A 21,224-nucleotide genomic window follows, 5' to 3' on the forward strand; every position below is an offset into this window, starting at 1 on the left:
AAATTAAATTTGCTATAATGAGAAAACAATACGGTTTTTCATTTTTTTAGACTAGTCTAAGTGCTCCCGTTTAGCAACTTTATTTTTTCTTGAAATGTAGGCTTTTTGGTGGGCTTTCTTCCTTGTAAATTATTTTGCTTTAGTCTACGTCTTACAATACTGACCCATACCCTCCAAATGTGAACATTTAGTCTTAAGATCTTCGACAGTTTTTTTCGAATCACTTTTGGATGATTTTGCAATCGTCTGGTCGTCAGTATTGTCGGTTTTTCACAGTCGTCCAGGTTTAGAAAGTGCTGCTTCAGTTTCACTCATGGTAAAGGTTAGAATTGTTCTTGACAAAATACTTCATGGTCGTTATTACAGCAACTTTTTAAAATTAAAATTTATTTAATGTGGACTGTTAAAATAATTTTAATTTACTATTGTTTTTGGTACTATAAAAAATATTCTATTCTTACTCTATAAAATGTAATAAACATTTTTTTTGAATTGAATTGGACATAAACTTAAATTTTGAAAAGGATTTTTAATGATTAATCGATCGATGCTTTTGTCTTTTAACCAATTCGTCACAATTTTGGATTTCTGTTTGGAATCATTTTCACTAAAAACTACTCGTTCTCTCTGTTCTATGGTCCAATGAATTTGATAATAAGCAGGCAAAAATTGGACATTCACATTTTGAGTAGAAACTAAGGTTTTTGTTGTAGATCTGGGGTGAAACGAACCCTAATTCACTAATCATCTTCTCATAGTTCTTGTACTAATTTTAATCCCGTTTCTACCAGGTTGGTTTTGTTTTTCGAACTCAAACGAATTTTTTTTCGCTAATTTCTCTAAATTTTTAATTATACAGGAAACGATACGTAAACTCTTACCTATATCTCTCCGGGTTTTGGTAAAACTGAATTATATTATTAACTTTTCTTATACTTTCACGACCAATGACTTTGAGACTTGAGTCTTGAGGTTTGCACAATTTATTGAGCAGATAGTTTCATCAAAAACCTGTCGTATCAAATAAATTTATTAAAATTGACACATTTAAATGTATTAGAAATTTGATTTCTTCTTCAAATTTAAAAATATTTTGTAGCATAAGTATAAGTTGCCATAAACAAAAACAAAATTAATATTACATTTTTAAAAACTTTGTCAGTAGACCAAGAATGGTACAAAGAAAATAATTTAAAATTAAAAATTTAAATTTGTATAAAATCCAGACACTCAGACTCAGAATATTCTTCTGGCAAAACAATGCGTACTTCCTAATTCCATTTGCCGGACTATCACTGTTTTTTTATACAGATAAATTCGATTTCTTTTCTTAATGTTTTCTTATTTTTTGTTTATTGTCATTATTATTGCCAAACAGAACGTGACTGGACTTCCTGTAGAATTACTTTCTTTTATTTTTTTTCTGTTGTTTTACCGAGATGGGTATAAATTGATGAAAAATAGGCCAGATTAATCAGTATTACAAATGTATCGGGCATCATAGTTTTCAATCAAAGTCTTCAATTTACTATGCACTTCCACTTTTGCCACAAATTTTTTAAAACACATTTCTCTTTTTGAAATTTGTAAGCCACCCTTCACTTGCCGCAGAGTAGACGCGAACTCTTTTACTTTTTCCTTTAACAAGTTTCCGTTAGCAAATTCACCTTTAGTAGTTCTTTTCCGTACTCTAGCAGTTTGAGCAGCATACATTTTCTCCTTGTGCTTTATTATGCTGGAGAGAGTACTCAGAGGAATCTTAAATTCTTTTGCAACATCTTTTTTCTTCTCATCTCCCTCTACTTTTTCGATTAACTGCTTCTTTTCACCAATCGTCAAACATTTATACTTTTTAGGACTCACAACTAACACAAACTTTTATTTAATCAGTATACAACCAACGAAAGAGTAACTGTAACTGAAACAAACCAATTCGTGAAGAAATGTGTGTCTAACTAATCATTACAAAAACAAAGGCTGAGGCACGATGATACAAGTTTGAACTTATCTCTGTCTTTTTCTTTGCAACTTTGAATTGTCGAGTGTTTGACGCCGATGAGTTCGAATTAACGCGTCGTTTACGTAGCAAATGATTTTTTCGTTCGAATTGCCAAGTGCATAAAAATGTATCGATTTAGTTCGAAATATAGAGAGATTTTCTATGGAACTCGTGATAACTTTGAATTTTAGAGAGGTTCGAATTATCGAAAGTTTGAATTAATAAGAGTCGACTGTCTATAGTTTTTTGGTGAAACTATCTCGTCTCAATAAATTGTGCAAACCTTTGTCTCAGTGTAAACTTAAATCACTTTATTGTTAAACATTTTGCTTGTACACAATGAGAGGAAATTTATTATGTATGTCATAAACATATGCATACATACATACCAACCTACGTATCTAAATCCTTTTAGTGAATTGTGTCTCGTTTTTCGTCCCACAACGGGTCTCTAATTTTCCTCATCACTCAAGTTACATAAAGCCTTTACATCCACCCGCACTAATAAGTGAATACAAAGTTATTAGTTTCCTTTATATTTCTGTATAGTTTTGCTCCAGGAATTTATTTGTTAATAAAATCGTTTTCTAAACTTCTGGGTAATTACAGAACTATCTTTTTAGAGTGCACTTTAGAAACAATGTGCTATTGTGTGCATTATTAAAAGTCTTTCCAACTTAACTTTGATGCTTACGGTTCAATTTAAAACTGTACTTCGAGCAGAATTATTGAATGTTTTGGTAGCATGTGTGCTGACTCGTGGCATACATAAATCTCAACGGGCTCTACGTACAAGATTACCTTAAACTCAAGTAGTTGATTTTTATGGTCGCGTAATCGTTCGGCTTACCGAAGAACTTTTACTGCAGCCAGATGTCCTTTTCGACAGGAAATCTATCAATTTGAAATACTGATCAAAACGTTGCACGTAAAAGTTTAATTTATAATTAGCCTTAATTAATGTTGGGATGCTGGTGGTGTAAATAAAATAGATCGATTTATTGAATTAAATTTATTCACCATATTTTTACATATTAACAAAGTAAACAATTCAACCACCATTTTTATAGAATTACAGTAACAAAACTTAACCGTGAAATTAGTTAATCCATAATCAAATAAACAACTTACAAAATATTTTTTTAAATATTTATTTTATGTACAATAATCCTAATCACCTAATTATATACAAAAGTTGTTAGATACATTTATAAATTGCCCTTAAGTATGTTTTTCCATGTATTTTTTTTTTATTCAGTGAATAACAATTAGAGATTAAGTGTACGAAACAATAGTTATTTTTTATGGTGAAACACTATGATTATTCACACAAATTAAATTTAATATTGTTGTACAAGCTTCTGAAGAAATCGAGGAATGGTTCGTTTATGTCATCCGGACGATGTCCATGAATCTGAAACAAAAACGAGATTTAGGCGAACAATTTTTAAATATAAACTCTTTTTCTCCATGCGATGTTAAGGATTTCATAAATTTAAATAGTATATACAGAATTTATATTTTATAATTTCAAAATTAAATAAACTAATTGTGGAGTGGTGGAGTAAAGTGGAATATAAACTTACTCATTAAATGATTACGTTACTCTACTTTAAACGTTTAAACTTCATGATGTCATTAATTAATTACGCTAGTTTACACGAAAAAATACATCACATGGAAATGAATATTTACAGTATTAGATCTCACAGAAGTGACTTCTATCGTACAGGCATCGTTAGACATTTCATAATTATTTCATTTTTCGGCACTAAAAACTATGTAAAATGCAAAAATTTATCTAAGCTAAATTAAACCATTTTTTTTTTGCTAAATAAAACCTTTTTGCAAGACATTTTTGAAACGACAATACTTTTTGTTGTTATAATATCGTTTATCAGCACAAAAAATCTATTTCTCTATGTTAATTTTTCAACAGTCATCAAAGTTCATGTGATACAGTTATGAATCTCAAACGAGATAGGTGTTACAGAATTTCAAGCAGTATAGATGAAAAAATTATTTCTATCGGTAAATTCAATACAAGTGAAGTTTGATCTTTGTTACCGGAATGGTGTTTCACATGTTTAAAATTGATGGTTATATATTTGTAAGATGTCTTAAAAATGAGAGACTAAATTCTAGCATGGTTGCACCACTTGAGTTACTTTTCTGGCTACGATATAGGTCCAATGCATCGAGGGATTATGTATAAAGAAATGTATAATAAAATATGGCAATACATTATGTTACCTTTCGTAGAATGGTATTCCAAAATTTATCTTCCACACGATAACGGCCCAAAATCAATTGCAAAACAAGTTAAAGAATGGTTAAAAACAACTAAATTGGGGAGTCATCATTAACTTTAAACTTTAAAGAGAATTAAACTAATTGGGAAAATTTCGATGATAATATTCTGTAAAAGCTAATGTAATCTATTCCAAAACATAATGACCAGAAATCAGGAATGTTGGACGAAGTATCGAGTTTTTTATTATTTCAATGATGATAAGTTTCTTAATTTGTTGCTTCAATTATGTCGCACCAAAATTAAAATTTTAAAAAGTAAATTGTACTGAAAGCAATTCAGGGTTTTTGGGTTATAAGTAACTAACTAACATTTGACAATATAAATAAATTAAATGAAAATTATTCCCAAAATTTTATCGACTTGGATTATCGTGTGTCCTATGTCCAATACTATGTATATTAAAATTTTATGTACAAATTAAGAAATATTGTCAAAAACTTTGGATAAAATTGGATAACATGATCTGTATAAACATGTTATTTTAACCATGACTCTATAATTATAGAAAAATAGTTAAAATAATTATAAAAAACAAATCAAATCTGATGCTTTCTTTTTTTGATTCTATGAAGGGTTCCTTTACGAGTCTATGAACATGCATCTAGTACCTCACTGAAGCTGAATCAAATAAAAACTTGATTTTTTAAATGTCAATTTCTCCTTATAGTTTTACATATTTACGCAATAAATACTGATGTGTAAGATAAATTTATCATGTTCTTCTTACTTCTTTGTCAGTGGGATTACCTAACTCAGTGAGCAGGTGTAGAATATTATATACGTTCAATTTGGCCAGTAAGAAAGGAGTTCGAAGTAAGTTCATGAATGTTGCTAATCCAGCTCTTATCGAAGCGAGTAGAGTTATGTTAAAAGCTCCGTACAAAGCTAGATCTAATAAAAAACTGAAGACTTTAGATTTTAGTAGTTCCGAGTTTCAATAACTTATCTGCCCTTCTAAAATATTAAAGTTTAAAGACACAGATCTGTAAAGTGAAAAAGAACAATTATGAGTTTGTATTGAAATTATATGATGCTCGATCATGGTAGTATATTGATCATTACTGAAACGACTATGGAAAATATAAAATGATATGTAACCCACAACTGCATATATATTCCTTCAGTACAATTTTCTTTCTAAAATTTTAATTTTTATGGGAACATAAATGAACCGACAAATTAAGACATTTTAATTAATTAATATGTAACAATAAACACTTAGTATGTTTATTATATTTTTGATCCCTACACAGCATCATTTTGATATAGATTCTGTTACTTTCAGTCTTTTGATTTTTGATCCTCGTGATTTTTAAATTTCTTGCCTCATATCTTCTTTTAAAAATAAAGAAATAATTATAAGATATCTAAATATTTCTGTAAAATAAAAATCGCTTCAATTATGTCTAGTACTCTATATCTGTATCTTTAAAACATTAAATATAAAAAATAAGTTATTTGAAAGTAATTATAATATTCGATTTTGTTATAATCAACTTTAAGATTTCGTTTAATGCAGAGTTAATTTACTACTATGTACTCAGAGTTAATTAAATTAATTTAAGAACGCAAATCAATCCGCATAAATTCGCATTTGATGCCAAGTTCTGAAGCCGACGTCTAAGGTGCGACGCGAAATTGGCAATGCATTAACATAATGACTGCAAAACATTAATGCAATTTGAACTGTGGCTGTGTAACGGGCCTCCTCAAATATTGATACCATAAGTAACATAATCCCGGCATACATTACCTTAATTACTAGATCGATTATGTCGTTGCTCTTGTAAACGCAATTAGTTACTCTATCTGCTGCTCCAAGAATGTGGTATGTTATATTGATTATACTTTAATATTTCATATGTGAAATAAATTAACTGATAACTTTACTTTGTGTTATTACTGGTTTTCTAAATTATACTTAATCTAACATTTTCAGAACAGTCTATTTTTTGAGCGTCTGTAGTCACGTCAATATTAAAAAAAAAAACAAACTGATCACCGGCCAAAAAACTAGATTTAACAATTTCATATTGCGTGTTAAGGCATTTCAATTACGAATTGTTCGCTCCACCATTATTAAATAATTAAATTTAATTTTGACGTTAACATGGTGGTACGATAAATTCATTACAGTGGTTATTTTTTTGATTGATTTAATTTAATAAAATCGATTTAAAAATTATTGTAATCCACAACTTATAAATATGTAGATCACAATTTCGCTTAATATTTTTATAACTAAAATTTTGGAGTATTACGTAGAAAATAAATATAAATGGCTATTGTAAATAAATATTTATGCACTATTTTATAAACTAAACTCTATTTTATAAATTAAACTCCATTTAAGTTAAAAAATATTCATTTAAAATAAAATCCCTGGAAACTCCAGCTAATATTCTATGGAAACAAATATTACAGTAGAAAAAAAGATTTTTGCATAAAGTATATAAAAAATATAAAAATTTAATATTTTTTTGTTTGGTTCTAAATGTTTCCATTAGTAATATAAAAATAGATTTGGGAATGAACTAATTATTTTTAATAGCCAATAAACTTGTGTGAAATTAGCCTTACCTGAAATAATGAACTCGATGAAAATCCACAGAATTTTTAGTCTTTAGATTAAAAAGTGAAAACGTTAAGTCCTGTACGTCACGAGAAGTCACACACACACTTTATTTATTTAATTATTTTTCTCCGAAAAACTAGTATTATTTACAAGTGTTCATTATCACAACTCGATGATGCGCTCTGCGTGTCTTCTAGCACGCAACATTTCTATGGTCCCACTAAAGCGACGAGGATGCTGAGCAGACAAGCGGAGAAAGGATACTCGAGTCGCAGTTGACCTCCGTGTTGCATAGCTGCGGGATGCTCACCTGTAACAATTGATAAAACCATTTTAGAAAGTCTGTTTTTTAATTTAAAATATTTTTATAAATAACTAATACATTCAGTTTTAGCACTATTGAGCAGTGGTGGCTACTCAGATGAGGCAAGTGAGGCAGTGCCTCACATAGGAAAATGATTTTATTGACATAACGTTTATTTCGTTCATGCGCTTTAAGGTCGGGCTGTTGATTCAATGGTAGGGGAACTGAGGTGTGCCTCTAACTCCAAAAATCGACACAAACGAAGTTTCCGAACATCACCGATTCTTCAGTTTCAAAAATTATTAAGTATATGGAAACTTTTTATTTTTATTTTTTAATAAAAATTATTGCAAAAGTGTACACGGTATTGTCTTTGATTGTTTCCAGTATTTACATTTCCGGATAGAAAAAAAGTGACTTAACTGTCCAAGACTCATTTTTTAAGATCTATTGAATTAAACGACAATTTTATATCTCAGATGGTTTCGAAAATATCTACGAAAAGTATTTCTTTTGGCAGATTGTATTTAATATATTTTTGACAAACAATAAAAACTTTGTAAGGCATGTTACATAATATAAACATATTTACCTAAAATAACAATTTACCTAATATAACAATAATAAAATTCTATAATAATAATATTTGTAACTTTTTTTCTTCATGTGTCTTTAAATACATTAAATTATCTCTAGCTATGTTGTAACGAAAAGAAATATCGTTACAGAATCATTATAAAAAAATTATTTTATTTTATATTATTATCAGAAGCTGTGTTTTAAAATATATTCAAAGCAACGTTGTTGTTTTTTATTTTCATTGCTTAAAGGTTCATATACGTGGATATAAAACAAAATATCATTGTAATATTATTATTGGATTTCGGAAAAGGAGGCAATATACCTACGTATATCCATCAAACTGTTTCAATTCACAGTAATATGAATGACATTATTTCTTAAAAATAGTACTCAGATGGATTTTCGTTATAATATTTAATAGTATGTTTTATTAATTATTTTTACTTTATTCTTAAATAAGTAGTATAAATATATCTCATTTAAAATTTTTCCAAAATATTTTATTTACAAACATATGAATTTTTTGTATATCAATATCATTTAAACTTATTTTAAAATATAATATTCGTAGTATATACATATATGTTAGTGTATGTCAAGTTGGTCGACTGTTTTTGGTATTTCCAAACCAGATAAAGGAAAATTAATCGCATCTCTATGAAATCTACGAAAAGAGACATCGAAAAGTTTAGACATTTTATAATTATTTAATTTCACCATTTTTTTGTTTGTTTAGTAAACCTTTCTCCTGCACTCGACAAAAACTTACAATATCGTTAAATATCATTATAAATTTAATTTATGTCTTAGTAAAACCAAACATGTCCAATGGAATTAGTTTTTCAACAGACATTAAACTTCATGTGACTGATCTTTATAAATCTGTTGTGTCAAGAACCATTCAACTGTTGTGAATCACAAACGAGGTGGGCCGCATAGAAAAACGTCAGACAGAATCGATAGAAAATAATTTTCATCTGTAAATCCAATCCATTTTTCATTTCTTCTACGATTCAAACTGAAATTCCGGAGGCAAATGTATTAACAAGGACTATTCGTCGACATTTATTTGAAATATGCTTTCTTGCACGAAGATTTGCCAAAAACTCTCAATTTTCACCTAAAAATGTTCAACCACTTCATTAGTCACTACAAGATTGGAATATTTAATAAACTTAAAAGATACGTTAAAAAGTAAGTTAAAATTAATCATAATATATTTGTGAGACTAAAAATGAGAAACTCAATCTAAAGTACGTTTGCACCACTTTAAAACATGGTCAACTTAAACTTCATCGAAAATTTATGAGATGTTGTGGGAAAGAAGATTCGAAGCAAGAAATTTAAAAAACATTCACTCAAGATATCATTCAAGAAATTCAAACTATTTAGAGAAATATCGATAATGATGTATTGCACAAGGTAATAGAGTCTGTGCAGTGCAGTGATCAAAAATCAAGGATATTGGATGACATATTGAATTTTTATGTTATTAATTAATTAATAAAATTGTTTTAATATTCTTATTTTATTAATTTCAATGATGTCCACATTCATATTAAAATTTTGAAAGTAAATTATACTGAAGGTAAATAAATGTAGTTATGGGCTCTAAGTAACCAACGTTTGGCTCCTTAACACTTTTTATTATCGATAAAATGGTAAATTTCTATCAATTTTTCAGATATTTAATAAGAGAACATGAAAAATAGCATTTTTTATAGTTAACTATTTTAAATTTATTAACGTATCTTAACCATCGATAATTACTGACAATTTTTGTGTGAGTGAGTGTGTATCTAAAATTTATTTTTTGAAAAATATAAAATAAAATAAATTGTCAGTTACGTCTTTTAAGTTTCGTAGACGACAATATTAAGTATGTCGAAATTTACCAAAAATATCGTTAATTTTAGTTCTAGATAAATTTAAATATCACAAATTATATATTTTATGTTTAGTTTTCATGTAACAACAAATTAAAAGTTAATATAATTACGGTTTTCATTTGAAACAAAATTTTAGGCGATTATCTATGTAAGTTAAGAAGCTTATATAAAGTGGAAAAGCCTATGCAGAAAGTTTCCCCCTGTCAAATAAATAAACAACTTTTGCAAAATTTTCCAAATACCAATTTACGTAATCATTTTACAAACGGAGTTGCAATCAATGTCTCAAAAATTGAGCTTTTTTAATTAAATCAGTTTTTTCTATCCGATCTGGAGGTTCTCGTAACAGACAACGACATCCAATTTGAAACACCCCGTATGCGTATCAATTAATTAAAAACCTCGGTTGGCGTCGTATTTATAAATGCAAAATAATTTTTGCTTCTCTAAAAGTGGAAAAAAAATATAAACCCGAATCAATTTTCCATTAAAATAGCAGAAAGTGGAACTCCATAATTACAGGCGTCCCGCAAAATGTGCATCCATCGAATTTTATTAGTCGCATGCCGATTCAAAGCCGAATTGCAAAATGCGAAATCATATTAATAGAAGGTAAATATTTAACGTTTCATTTCATGCCTGGCTAAACGAATTTCTGCTGGCGAATTACTCCGTCGCACGCTTTTTCAATCAGATGAAAAATAAAACGTAGGAACGTGACCAAGAGTATGCCGCCCCCTACAACCATCTTCATTAAAAACGAATTGCTCCCTTTTTAACAATATTTACGACCGAATAAATATTCAACGGAGTTCCGTGAATAGTTTGGTGTTATGCACGACGTGCAATTATTAATGGAGAATTTTGTTGATGCCCCACCATTAATTTATAACCGAATTAATGCCTCTAAAATGGATACTGTAAATTTTCAAACTATTTAGACGTAGGTCCGCAATGAAATTGTTATTACGCATTACGTCCTTTTAATTACATATATCACTACACTGTCACCACACTTCCGAAAAAGTTAATTGACCAAAACAAAAAGATAACCGTATGGACAAAGAGGCATAAATTCTAAAGTGAGATTTTAATGCCGGCATAATGAGGACATATTTCTACCCCGATGTCCACTCGTTAAAAGCGGCTTTGTCCCCCTAAAATCACTGAATTATGTGCGGAAAATGCTTCAAGGATCAGCACAACAATATTTTTGCACGCTAAATATGTTGGATCATTTCGCTGAATGGGCTCATCAAGAAAATATTATCATGTAGTTTGGGGAAATGGTAATTGAGATGAAACAGCGAACTATGAGAATTGGGTTGCCTACAGTTAGTATTCTGATTGGACTGCTCACTACACAGTTTATTCTAAATTATTACACTGGTTTAGATGACGATTCAAATTTAGTGCAGAATCAGTATTTATTTTATTAAAAAGGAATCTTAAATATAATCTTATGAATAACACCAATATTACTTGAATATAATAAGACAACACTGACTGTTTAATTCCCAAAGTTCCACCTTATGTGAATATTATATTAAGACATCCAACCACGAACGTCAGAGAAAGCTCCCATCTCACAAACTTAAGAGCTTGCATCAAAATTTAAAATTCCATTAAATATTGATAATAATGATGAATATCGACATATTGCCAAACAAGTTTTTTTCTCAATAAGTTTTCACTGCACAGATTTGCACTGTTTAAAATTCTTAAGAAAAATTTAAACTTTGGGTTTAGTATTTATTTAAAAAAATTAAGAATAATTCAAATATTTTAATATTTTGTGGCTTCTATCACTGCTTGGCATCTTTTAGGCATAGAATCTACCAATCTCGGCAATGTATATGTATGTAACAGGAGTTTGTTGCCACTGTTCCTGTATGGTTTGAAGAAGTTCTTGTTTACTTTTTTTGTCCGAATGCTCAATAAGATAAGAGAGCTTAGACGATCGTTAAAGAACAGTTAAGTTTTTCATTAGAAACCTCTTTTTAATAATTTTAGACGTGTGTTTGGAAACGTTGTCTTGTTGAAATATCCAACAAAGTGGCATATCGTATTCCTCGGCAAATGGAAACGCGGTGTTTTCCAGTAGGTCTCTGTATTGGATCGAGAAATACATCCCCGAACCGTAATATTTCCGCCACCATGTTTAACCGTATGGATTTGGTATTTAAAATGATACCATTGCCCCACTAGCCAAAATCCAATATTTAAAAATACTCTATAATTTTTAACATCACTGTATATTAAGAAGCATGTGACTAATCAATTTTCACGAATACGACAGCATAAAATATAATAAAAATGAATAAAGTCATCTTAAATGACAAAATTTCTTTGAAGGTAGAGAAAAAAAGTAATCAGAAACCAAAACGTAAATTAGAAATAAATAAAAAAGAAAAAACCTAAGTAAAAAACGTAATTTCTGTAAACATGTTACGGAAATCTTGTTTCCGGAAAGAGGAAAAAAATTAGATATTCAATTACAGGATATATAAGCAGAAACACATGTTTTGCATAAATGTAATATGTATCCACAGGACAAAAAAATAACCTTGATGTGATTAATAATATGACTTATTTAACTTGCCTAACATCAATTTACACCAAGCTATATTGTTTACAATACAAGCCAATATTAATTTTTCCATCATGATGGTTTTTATTTGACGTCCGTCTTGAATACAAATAGAATAAATAAATGCAAATAATAACATATTGATTTCCCACAACGTTTAGAAAATACACATTGGATTATTTATTTAAATAATAAAACTTATACATTTACCTAAGGATTCGTTAGAGTTTATAAAGGAAATTTAAATGCAAGTTTAATAATATAATAATAATAATACAAGTAGTACTACAAATTATTAAACTTGATATCTGTTTATTATAGTCTATTTAAATGTCAATAATTTCTTATATCAAATGAAATGATCATTCAATTTTACGTCATTTGACGCAGAATTTTATTCTTTATTGATATTTTGTAACATACCCTAATATGGAATTTTACCGAGAGATTACAAAAAATGTAGAAAAAAGCTTATTTGATTGAAATAAGAAAGTTATTGACATTTAAAATAGGAAAAAGTAAATGGAAATATCAAACACCCTGTTTCATATTTTTTCCATGTGTATACCAAGAATTAATACAGACATAAATATCTAAAAAACAAATGAAGGTAGGGAATCGATTTAAAATGCAGTATTTTCAAAATTTTAACGGACGTTGTATTTTAAATGCAATATTCCATTCGAAAAAATTAAACCGATTAAACCGGAAACAATTCAGTCTTGCCAACAACATAAAGGATAGCATGCCCTCTTGTTGAAATAAGCTCTCAGGATTATTTCGTAGATTTTAGCAACGTTTGCAATAAACAGATTTGTAAACATTTTAAATGTTTGCTTACAGATTTAGTAACAGTTTGAGAAAAATTGATATTAAATCGGCCATAAAATCATGCTGATTTGACGATCTTCATTCATGATTAGGTGGTGTTTTCGTGAATGGGAAGGAAAGGAATAATGGTGAATTATATTAACTTAACCGTTTAAATGGTACTTTTGTGTCCCTCCTTCTAGGGGATTTCGACAGCTGCTTTCTTACTGTGAATAATTTGTGGCTGAATGCCACATTCTAACACATATCTATGACCTAATGACAATTAATTCTACGAACGTTCAAGATTACATTAAATGCCGAATATAATGTTCCACAAAAAAGTACGGAGAGAAATAAATAAAATTCCTTCCTATATAAATACAAAATTACACACACAAGAAAAGTCTAAGAATATTTCATGAAATTCCAGATTTAACCTTTTATTCATGTTTTATTACTTAAAATGTATAAAATTTCTGCCTTATGAAAATGTATATAAATATGCATAAGCAGGACCGATAATATTAACACTTTCTTACAGCACCTGTATTGGTAACGGAGCTACAGCAACTACATAATATGTATATAGTCATTAATCGAGATGTTGTAAGAAACAGATTACATGAATCCAATCTACATTCTAGAAGACTAACAAGATGCTCACCTCTTACTAAGGATATTCACGGATCATAATTGGAAAGTTGTGAAGATTTTCATAACCAGATTGATTGAGGTGACATTTTTATTCACCGACGTATTCCTGTTTGGTTTATTCTTGTAACGTGTATTTGAAAATACAAATATATTTTTTGTATTCTTCATGAAATAAACTATAATTGGTAACTTCTATTTAAATTAACTTAGCACTAATCTATACTTATTGTTTTCAAGCCAATGATTTTTTATTTGTCACCCGTCTGGCATACAAATGTACCTTAATCATGATTGATAATGAAGTATTGATTTTCTAACTTATATTACTGAAGAACAATAAAGTTAGGATAATTAAATTATTGGGGTTAATGAAGTCTGTATAGTAATAACTAAAGTTGATTGTTATTTATGATGTGGGTTAATCATTAAGTATCATATCTATCAGCAAGTAATAGTACGAATACTTTTGCAAGAGTATTAATCTTATTATTCGATTTGAAGTTGCAATAAGCCGAAACCAGAAGCAATGACTCTTGAAACTAAACGTTAATTAAACCATGTATATATCAAGTTTTCGTTCATTAGGGGCGGCAGCCCCATTTAAACCAGTGACAACGAATTAAATTTGCAGTAGATATTTACACGCAATTTGTAGAATGTAAATCCTAATTTTAAAGTCTTTATGACAATTTACTGCCGACTCACCTGTGTGAGGTAAACTTACTTTGTCGCACCTCAAAAATTGCAGAGAGCCATTTTAATTACCAGGATACTATAAAACTGTTTTTTAACCGGTCTCGCATAAGCCTATAAAAGAGCGCGGCATTACTCTAAAAGCTTACAAACAACCATTGCAGAAGTGCATTTGTCTAAAACTTTTATTTCTTTGCGATAGTATGTCAAGAAGAAAGTTAATAAACCGTGTTTGATGTAAGTGGAAAGTAAAAAGCTTACAGACGACTGACAGTTTAAGGCTTCAATAAAAAGTACACATATAAAAATGATTTGTTATTTAAATGCAAATAAGAGCAGCACATATAAATAATAAGACAATATTTTATTGCACCGATTCTAAATGTAACCAAGAGTACGGATGTTCTAGATCGTGCAAGAGCACATAAGCGAGTTAACCAACAGATATAAAGAAGTTACATATTTTTTTCGAATTGAGCTGGATATAAATATAGTCAGTTTAAATTTGAAAAGGATTTTTAATCATTAAATCTATGTTGTTTTGACTTTTTGACTCTTCTCATTTGTATTCCTTGTTGAATTTAGTGTGATGAGTTAATTTAAATTTGTAAAATTTTATGTCGAATTTGGACAAGACAAAACATCGATGTTTTGGTGCTTTTAACCAATCCGTCATGATTTTGAATTTGTGTTTGGGATCGAGGGCCTACAACAGAAGAATTGGAGCATACTCAAAGCATAATTAAACTGTCAGCACGTCTCACTGTGGGTATAACAATTTTTTTGTGTAGTTTTGTCTCTATAGTATGTTTAATATGAGCAAAATTATAATTTTTTTATAAATTAAATTTAGACTTGTCACTGAAACCTATTCGTTCCCACTGTTCTGTGGTCCAGTGAATGTGATCCTAAGCTGGTCAAAATTGGACGTTCAAATTTATGGTAGAAACCAGGATTTTTCTTGTAGATCAAACAAATCCTCATCCATTAACCATCTTTTCACAATTCTTGAAGGAACTAATTTCACTAAATTCCATTTCCTCCAGGCTGGTTTTAAATTCAGTCGATGATAAGATTGAATAGTTTTTAGACATTCGAATTATCCAGTTATTGATTTTCGAGTTTTTCAAACTTTGACAATTATTTCATAGCTTCCATTTAGCAAATTTTTTAATAATACGAGAAATTATAGCCATAATAATTGATAATACTGAAGTATTTTTTTCTTACAGACTCAAAATAAATTGAAATAATCGATATAAATTATAAGAAGTAATGAAAAACCAGGAAGTAAAATGTTGTCATAATTTAGTTCATTAAAAAATAAAAAAATACGCAATTTTTAGAATAATATTATTATATATAAAATATATATTAATTATATTATCAATTGTATGGTACATAAAACAACAGAAAAAACAGAAAACATTATAAATTCATTTCCAGCTCATATTTTAATACATTATAATAAGTTGCTATAATTATGGTCACAACTGTATGTATATATTACAAATAGAAATAAATAGTTGGACATAAATGTTATATATATTAGTAAATATACGAGGTAAAACGCTATATTATATAAATATAAAATATATTAATGTATGTTAATAATATTGTTTCGATGTAACCCTAAGGTTTACTTAATTTATTAAGTATTATTAAAATGTATCTAGTGAACAGCCACAAATCAAATTAAAAAAGATATACGCACATGCGTATATCATTTGTTTTAATTTGAATTTAAAGCACTCCCTTGTAGCTCACTTTAATTTAATCATTTAAACAGAATGGAACATACGCATATTCTATTGCTCAATTTAAAAATCCGAACCTACTTTCCGCAGCACCATAAATATAAACATGGAAACAAGAGGGGGAGTTCTCGAATTACGTAACACAACAGAAATTGAATTTAATCCGAATTTCATCGCTGTATCGACGCAATAAGTTACTTAGCTTATCTGGTGTATTTCTTCGGAACAGAGTACCGCTCTCACTAAACATAAATCCCCAATTTAATATTCGCATTGGAGATTTTTTATCGGCGCTCATTGAAAGATTGCTGTAGATTGTAGTTTACTGCTTATTAAAAAAGTTTATGGTGGTTTATGAAAAATATCCTTCGATGGAAAGTTGAAATAAGGGCTTACTCGGTCCATTTATCGGGCACGGTTCTTGTGCTTCTATATTTTAGAGACGTTCCGCAGTTTAAACATTTTTATGAGTTGTTTTCTGCAGTGGAGGACACGGTATCAGAGCTGATTAAGTTTTTAAAGCTATAAAGTTATGAGGGAAGCAATGAAATTCTCAAGTTTCATGTCACAATTTAATTTTCTATGGAATACGATATGATATAAGTGCATGTTTGTAGTTTATACAGTGATGAGATTGGTTGATTGAGTTGTTTTTGTACAGCATTTTCGTAATTTTTGGTGTGATGTTATTGCGACTTTCCAGAAAGTACTAACTCTAATTTTCTTTTAGGTGGAGGAGTACTCTTACTCACAACTAGCACCGAGTGCCTAGATAGCTTTAGGGTATCAACTAAATCTGATCACCACATTCTTGGATGTTTTAAACCATAAATTACCACGAGCAATATTATTTTAGCGATCCGATGTACGTGACAACACCGAGAATTAAGTAACATATTTAAATTTAAGGTTAGATTTGGATGTTCCTGTCGTAGATTGGAGCAATCGAAGTTTGTATTCCATTCTCGTCAGCTTGAACATATTTACCTCTAATAGTTACAAAGCTAATACTGACAAAATGAGTGGTTTATCCACTTCAGGAATTTTGCAACTGAAAACAATCAATATGTAAACGGTTAAATGTACTACTAGAATAAAGCATCTCATTAAGAAAATACCAAAAATCATTCACTCAATAGATATGATACACTTAAGTGTATTTAAATAACAATTTAATTAATTCAGACTTAATCTGCGTTATTGAATAGAGAACAATATCACCTGCCATTTTCTATGACTATTTGATGCTAGATAAGGGAATCAATTATATGCTTCGTTCACTACAATCGGAATAAAGGATATCGAAGTTCCCGGTTAATATTATTGCTTATGAATACCATCATCGGTGCTTGTGGTTTCGACATGCAGTTCTTACTAATAATAATAGGGTATTACTACTACTTTATGTGTGCGGAAATTATCTTCTCGAATCAGCATGTATATGTTACTCTGTTCCACTACTTTCCAAAAATGTATTCTGTTATATTAATATATATTGTATTAAAATTAATAAATTCTTTTAAGGAATAAATAATAATAGATTCCTCTTATTTAATTTCTCCTTAATTATTAATGTAAAAATGCCACACTAACTAAATGTTAGTGTAAAAAATTTCACATAAAACTAATGTAATAATTGAGAAATATCCCTTATTATATCTGAAACATGAAAATTCATTTATAGTACACACATTTTAGTATATGAAAAACTATGGTGAAACAAACATGAAGAAAATAAATTTGCCAATTTATGGTTTAAGTAGAACCGAAATTAGTAGAATGACCTATCCAATCTCCATATCTCAATCCAGTTGAACATCATTGGTCACTTAAGAAGAAAGATACGGAGCATACCATAAAATCGAATGTAACTTGCAACAAAGTAAAAAGCAATGCAACCATTGACCATTGTCTGGCATTAGTGAGAACCAGATATTTGTGGTAAAGACTGTATATGTATTTTATAATCTATTTGTGACATTGGTAAACTAAGTAATTATATTTAAGGATATCAAAACATTTTACCTTTTGACAAAAAGCCGATGTGTAATATAAGAAATGTTATTGTTTTTATTTAAACTTCATTTCACTTCGAATTTGGTCATTTCTTTTTATAGTTCTTGATAAAATCTAGAAAAGTATAGTTAGTTTTCCTCATTTGTCAATAAAATGATGTCAATAACTTGGATTGTCAACAATAGTAGCTTATGTTCATAATCTTCTATACTTTAATGAATTAACAAAAAACATATTCTCTTAATTCTTAAAACATTAAGCTTATTAAAATATTATGTATAAAAACTCATTAAACTTAACTTTAGTAACTTCGGCTTTAATAATTTTTAGGATTATAAAAGGTAATTTTTAGAATAATAATTCAATGTGAAAAGTAAATCTGTCGAACTGCTTTTTATTATAATTCCAGGTCGTGTTGAAACTTTAAACTAATTGCGCAAGTTTTGCGTTTTTTGTATCTGGTTCGTCACGACAATAAAGTTATAGACTTATGAGGCCGCGGAATTTAAACGAAGTAGTAGAAGTGTTCGTGGTGCATTATTAAAAAGTTAATTAATCTTCCTTTTTATTATTCTGAATAATGCATGAGATGCAACAAGGCTTGACACTCTCTTTTGCGAAACTTGCGACAAACTTTGTAAAGTTAGTTATTGTACACACATCTACCTTGTTAGAGCTTAGTTGAATAAAATTCATTATCGTCGGTTTTTCCTTACGATTTTTTTTTGTGTTTGTAAACATACAAGTAAAAGCTGTATGCATTTCATTACAAAAGCGTAACTCATACGACACACAGTATTTTTGCAAATAAATCAAACAGTTATGCAAATCACGAGAATACGTACTCCCACATAAAATTTATACTGTTTCTATAGAATCGAATATTGACTTGCTTTTGTATTTGAAATAAGCCTTTATATTACGGACTCACTTTGCCAGAATAAAAATGCAAAATGAACAAACATTACATTATTTACGACGAGGTTTACCTCCGGGCTACCAAAGAGAAAATTATATTGTGAATTTCAACTGAACCTATTCACAAGGTATTTAATATAATAAAGGGATTTCAGTTCAGAACTGATTGTGTTGTTTTGTTTCATTCTACATTGAACAATATTAGATTATGTACGAAGGAAGTTGAAGTGATGTTTTATGGACTTATTGCATGATTTTAAACAAATATATTTTTATTCGAATTCATTCACAGTGACAATAATCCAATTAGTTTTAATTGAATAATTAAAGTTTATAAAAAATACAGTATTGTTTTACTTTGTGTTATTCACTAGAATATTATTTGTAAAAGCATTCCAGTTAGTAAAATAAAAAAAGAAAATTCTGTATTTTACATTTAGAATATTAAACAACAGTTGTAACAGAAATGATATTCCTAAAGCTATCAATCTGTGAGTGTTGTAAATCGATTAAAACCATAGAGCTAGTATCTAATGAACTTTTGTAGCAGTTTATTTTAATGCCGCATGTCAATCCAAATGCGTCTGGTTTGATTGAGTTCGTAGCAAATATTGTTGTTTATGTTCTATTAATGAACGTACACTTTAATATAGCTCTTCCAACTAAACCATCTGTGGAATTTGATGGGATTATCTCTTTTATATTAAAAAAGTAAGCAAGTAGTCTGTTTGTAAAGGAAGAATCAACGTTGTCAAAAAAATTAATATAGAATTTTTGCTCCAGAATAATATGGACCTAATATCTCAACCAAATTAGTGGTGTTATGTGTCATATCTACATAAGTCTTGACAGCAAATGAAGGGGAAACTCTATCGGAATGGAAGGGTGTGGCAGTGCAGCTATTGATGTCCCACCTTTCTGGTAGACAACATTTACTATGAGTGTCAGTCAAAATGTCGAGATTTATTGTGAGACAGCAAACATCCATCAAGGAGTTTCACAGGGGTCCATACTAGGCCTAGTCTTATTCCTGATGTAAATGAGTTACGGGGACGATCGATTGGAGTCTGATCCGTTTCTATGCGAATGACCGGACTAGTTTTCATGTACCTTGTGCTCATTTGATGGACGGAGTTGTATCTACTCTCTCTTATTTACTACCATCTGTGTAAATATTGTTATAATATATTTTGTTGATTTGAACAGTTTTTCTTATTCCTACCACAATTGCATAATTGCAGGAATACGACGGCCTCTCCTGCAGAGATGGCGGCGACACGTTGAATAAAGGTAAATACAGAATTGTTCAATTCTGAAGCTCCGAGTTATTACAATTGAGGCAACGTCTATTACAATGGCGACAGCGTCTATTAGAATAACGGCAGCGTCTCTTACAGGGCTTTCATTCATAATTCTAAAGCTGAAACTGCATGCATCATGCAGACTATTCTTTGTAAAACTGCAATTCTTAACTAAAGTTGGTAATGTTTGTTAAGAGAAACTATAATCTCTTCGAAACCAATAGAGATCCCCATTGAAACTCACCATCCGATCATATTTCGAATTGGATTCTCAAATATTAAGAACTCCAGCGCATAGCTCGACTCTTTATGAGAAAGGTCCACATTACGGAGTATATCTGTGATTATGGAAACTGAAATTAAAACTAGAAGTAACGAGTCTCTACATATTTGCATGGTTTGTACCATTTGAATGTGTTCTTGTGAATTAAATACAGATGCGACCGAGAGACCATACTTTCATATTTATCTATGGCTTCTACCTATCTTTTTATATTGATTTCCTTAGCATATATTGTATATGCATAAATTACCATACTAAAATATAATTTATTTATCCAATTTAGTTTTATGTAGTATATATCGTAACTTTTAAATTATTGTAACATCAAAAAAGAATAAATAAATAAAAGCTGAACCTCTATTCATATCTGTTGAAACATTGAGCGGTGAAACTCTCGAAAACACAGTTTTACATTTGAGGAATTTAATAAAAACTTCCACACCGCAAATTTATATGCATTTTCTTAATGAAATTCTTAATATCATACTAGATAAGCTTTTACGGGCCTAGATTATTACAAAGATTTAAAAAAATTA

At 29.4% G+C, this 21,224-nt stretch overlaps 1 protein-coding gene across 1 annotated transcript in view; it reads right to left on the bottom strand.

Moving 5' to 3' along the window:
• Positions 1-3,064: 3,064 nt before the first annotated feature.
• LOC109605311 (zwei Ig domain protein zig-8) overlaps positions 3,065-21,224 on the bottom strand; it is a 326,759-nt gene continuing 308,599 nt past the window's right edge. The window contains exons 7-8 of the mRNA XM_020021881.2: positions 6,894-7,198; positions 3,065-3,413 (exon numbers count right to left, since the gene is read on the bottom strand). Of these exons, the coding sequence (XP_019877440.1) occupies positions 7,098-7,198 (101 nt within the window). The 3' untranslated portion in view covers positions 3,065-3,413; positions 6,894-7,097. The remainder of the gene's footprint in view (positions 3,414-6,893; positions 7,199-21,224) is intronic.

This window comes from Aethina tumida, chromosome 1 (assembly GCF_024364675.1).
Source record: "Aethina tumida isolate Nest 87 chromosome 1, icAetTumi1.1, whole genome shotgun sequence".
Classification (NCBI taxonomy): Eukaryota; Metazoa; Arthropoda; class Insecta; order Coleoptera; family Nitidulidae; genus Aethina; species Aethina tumida.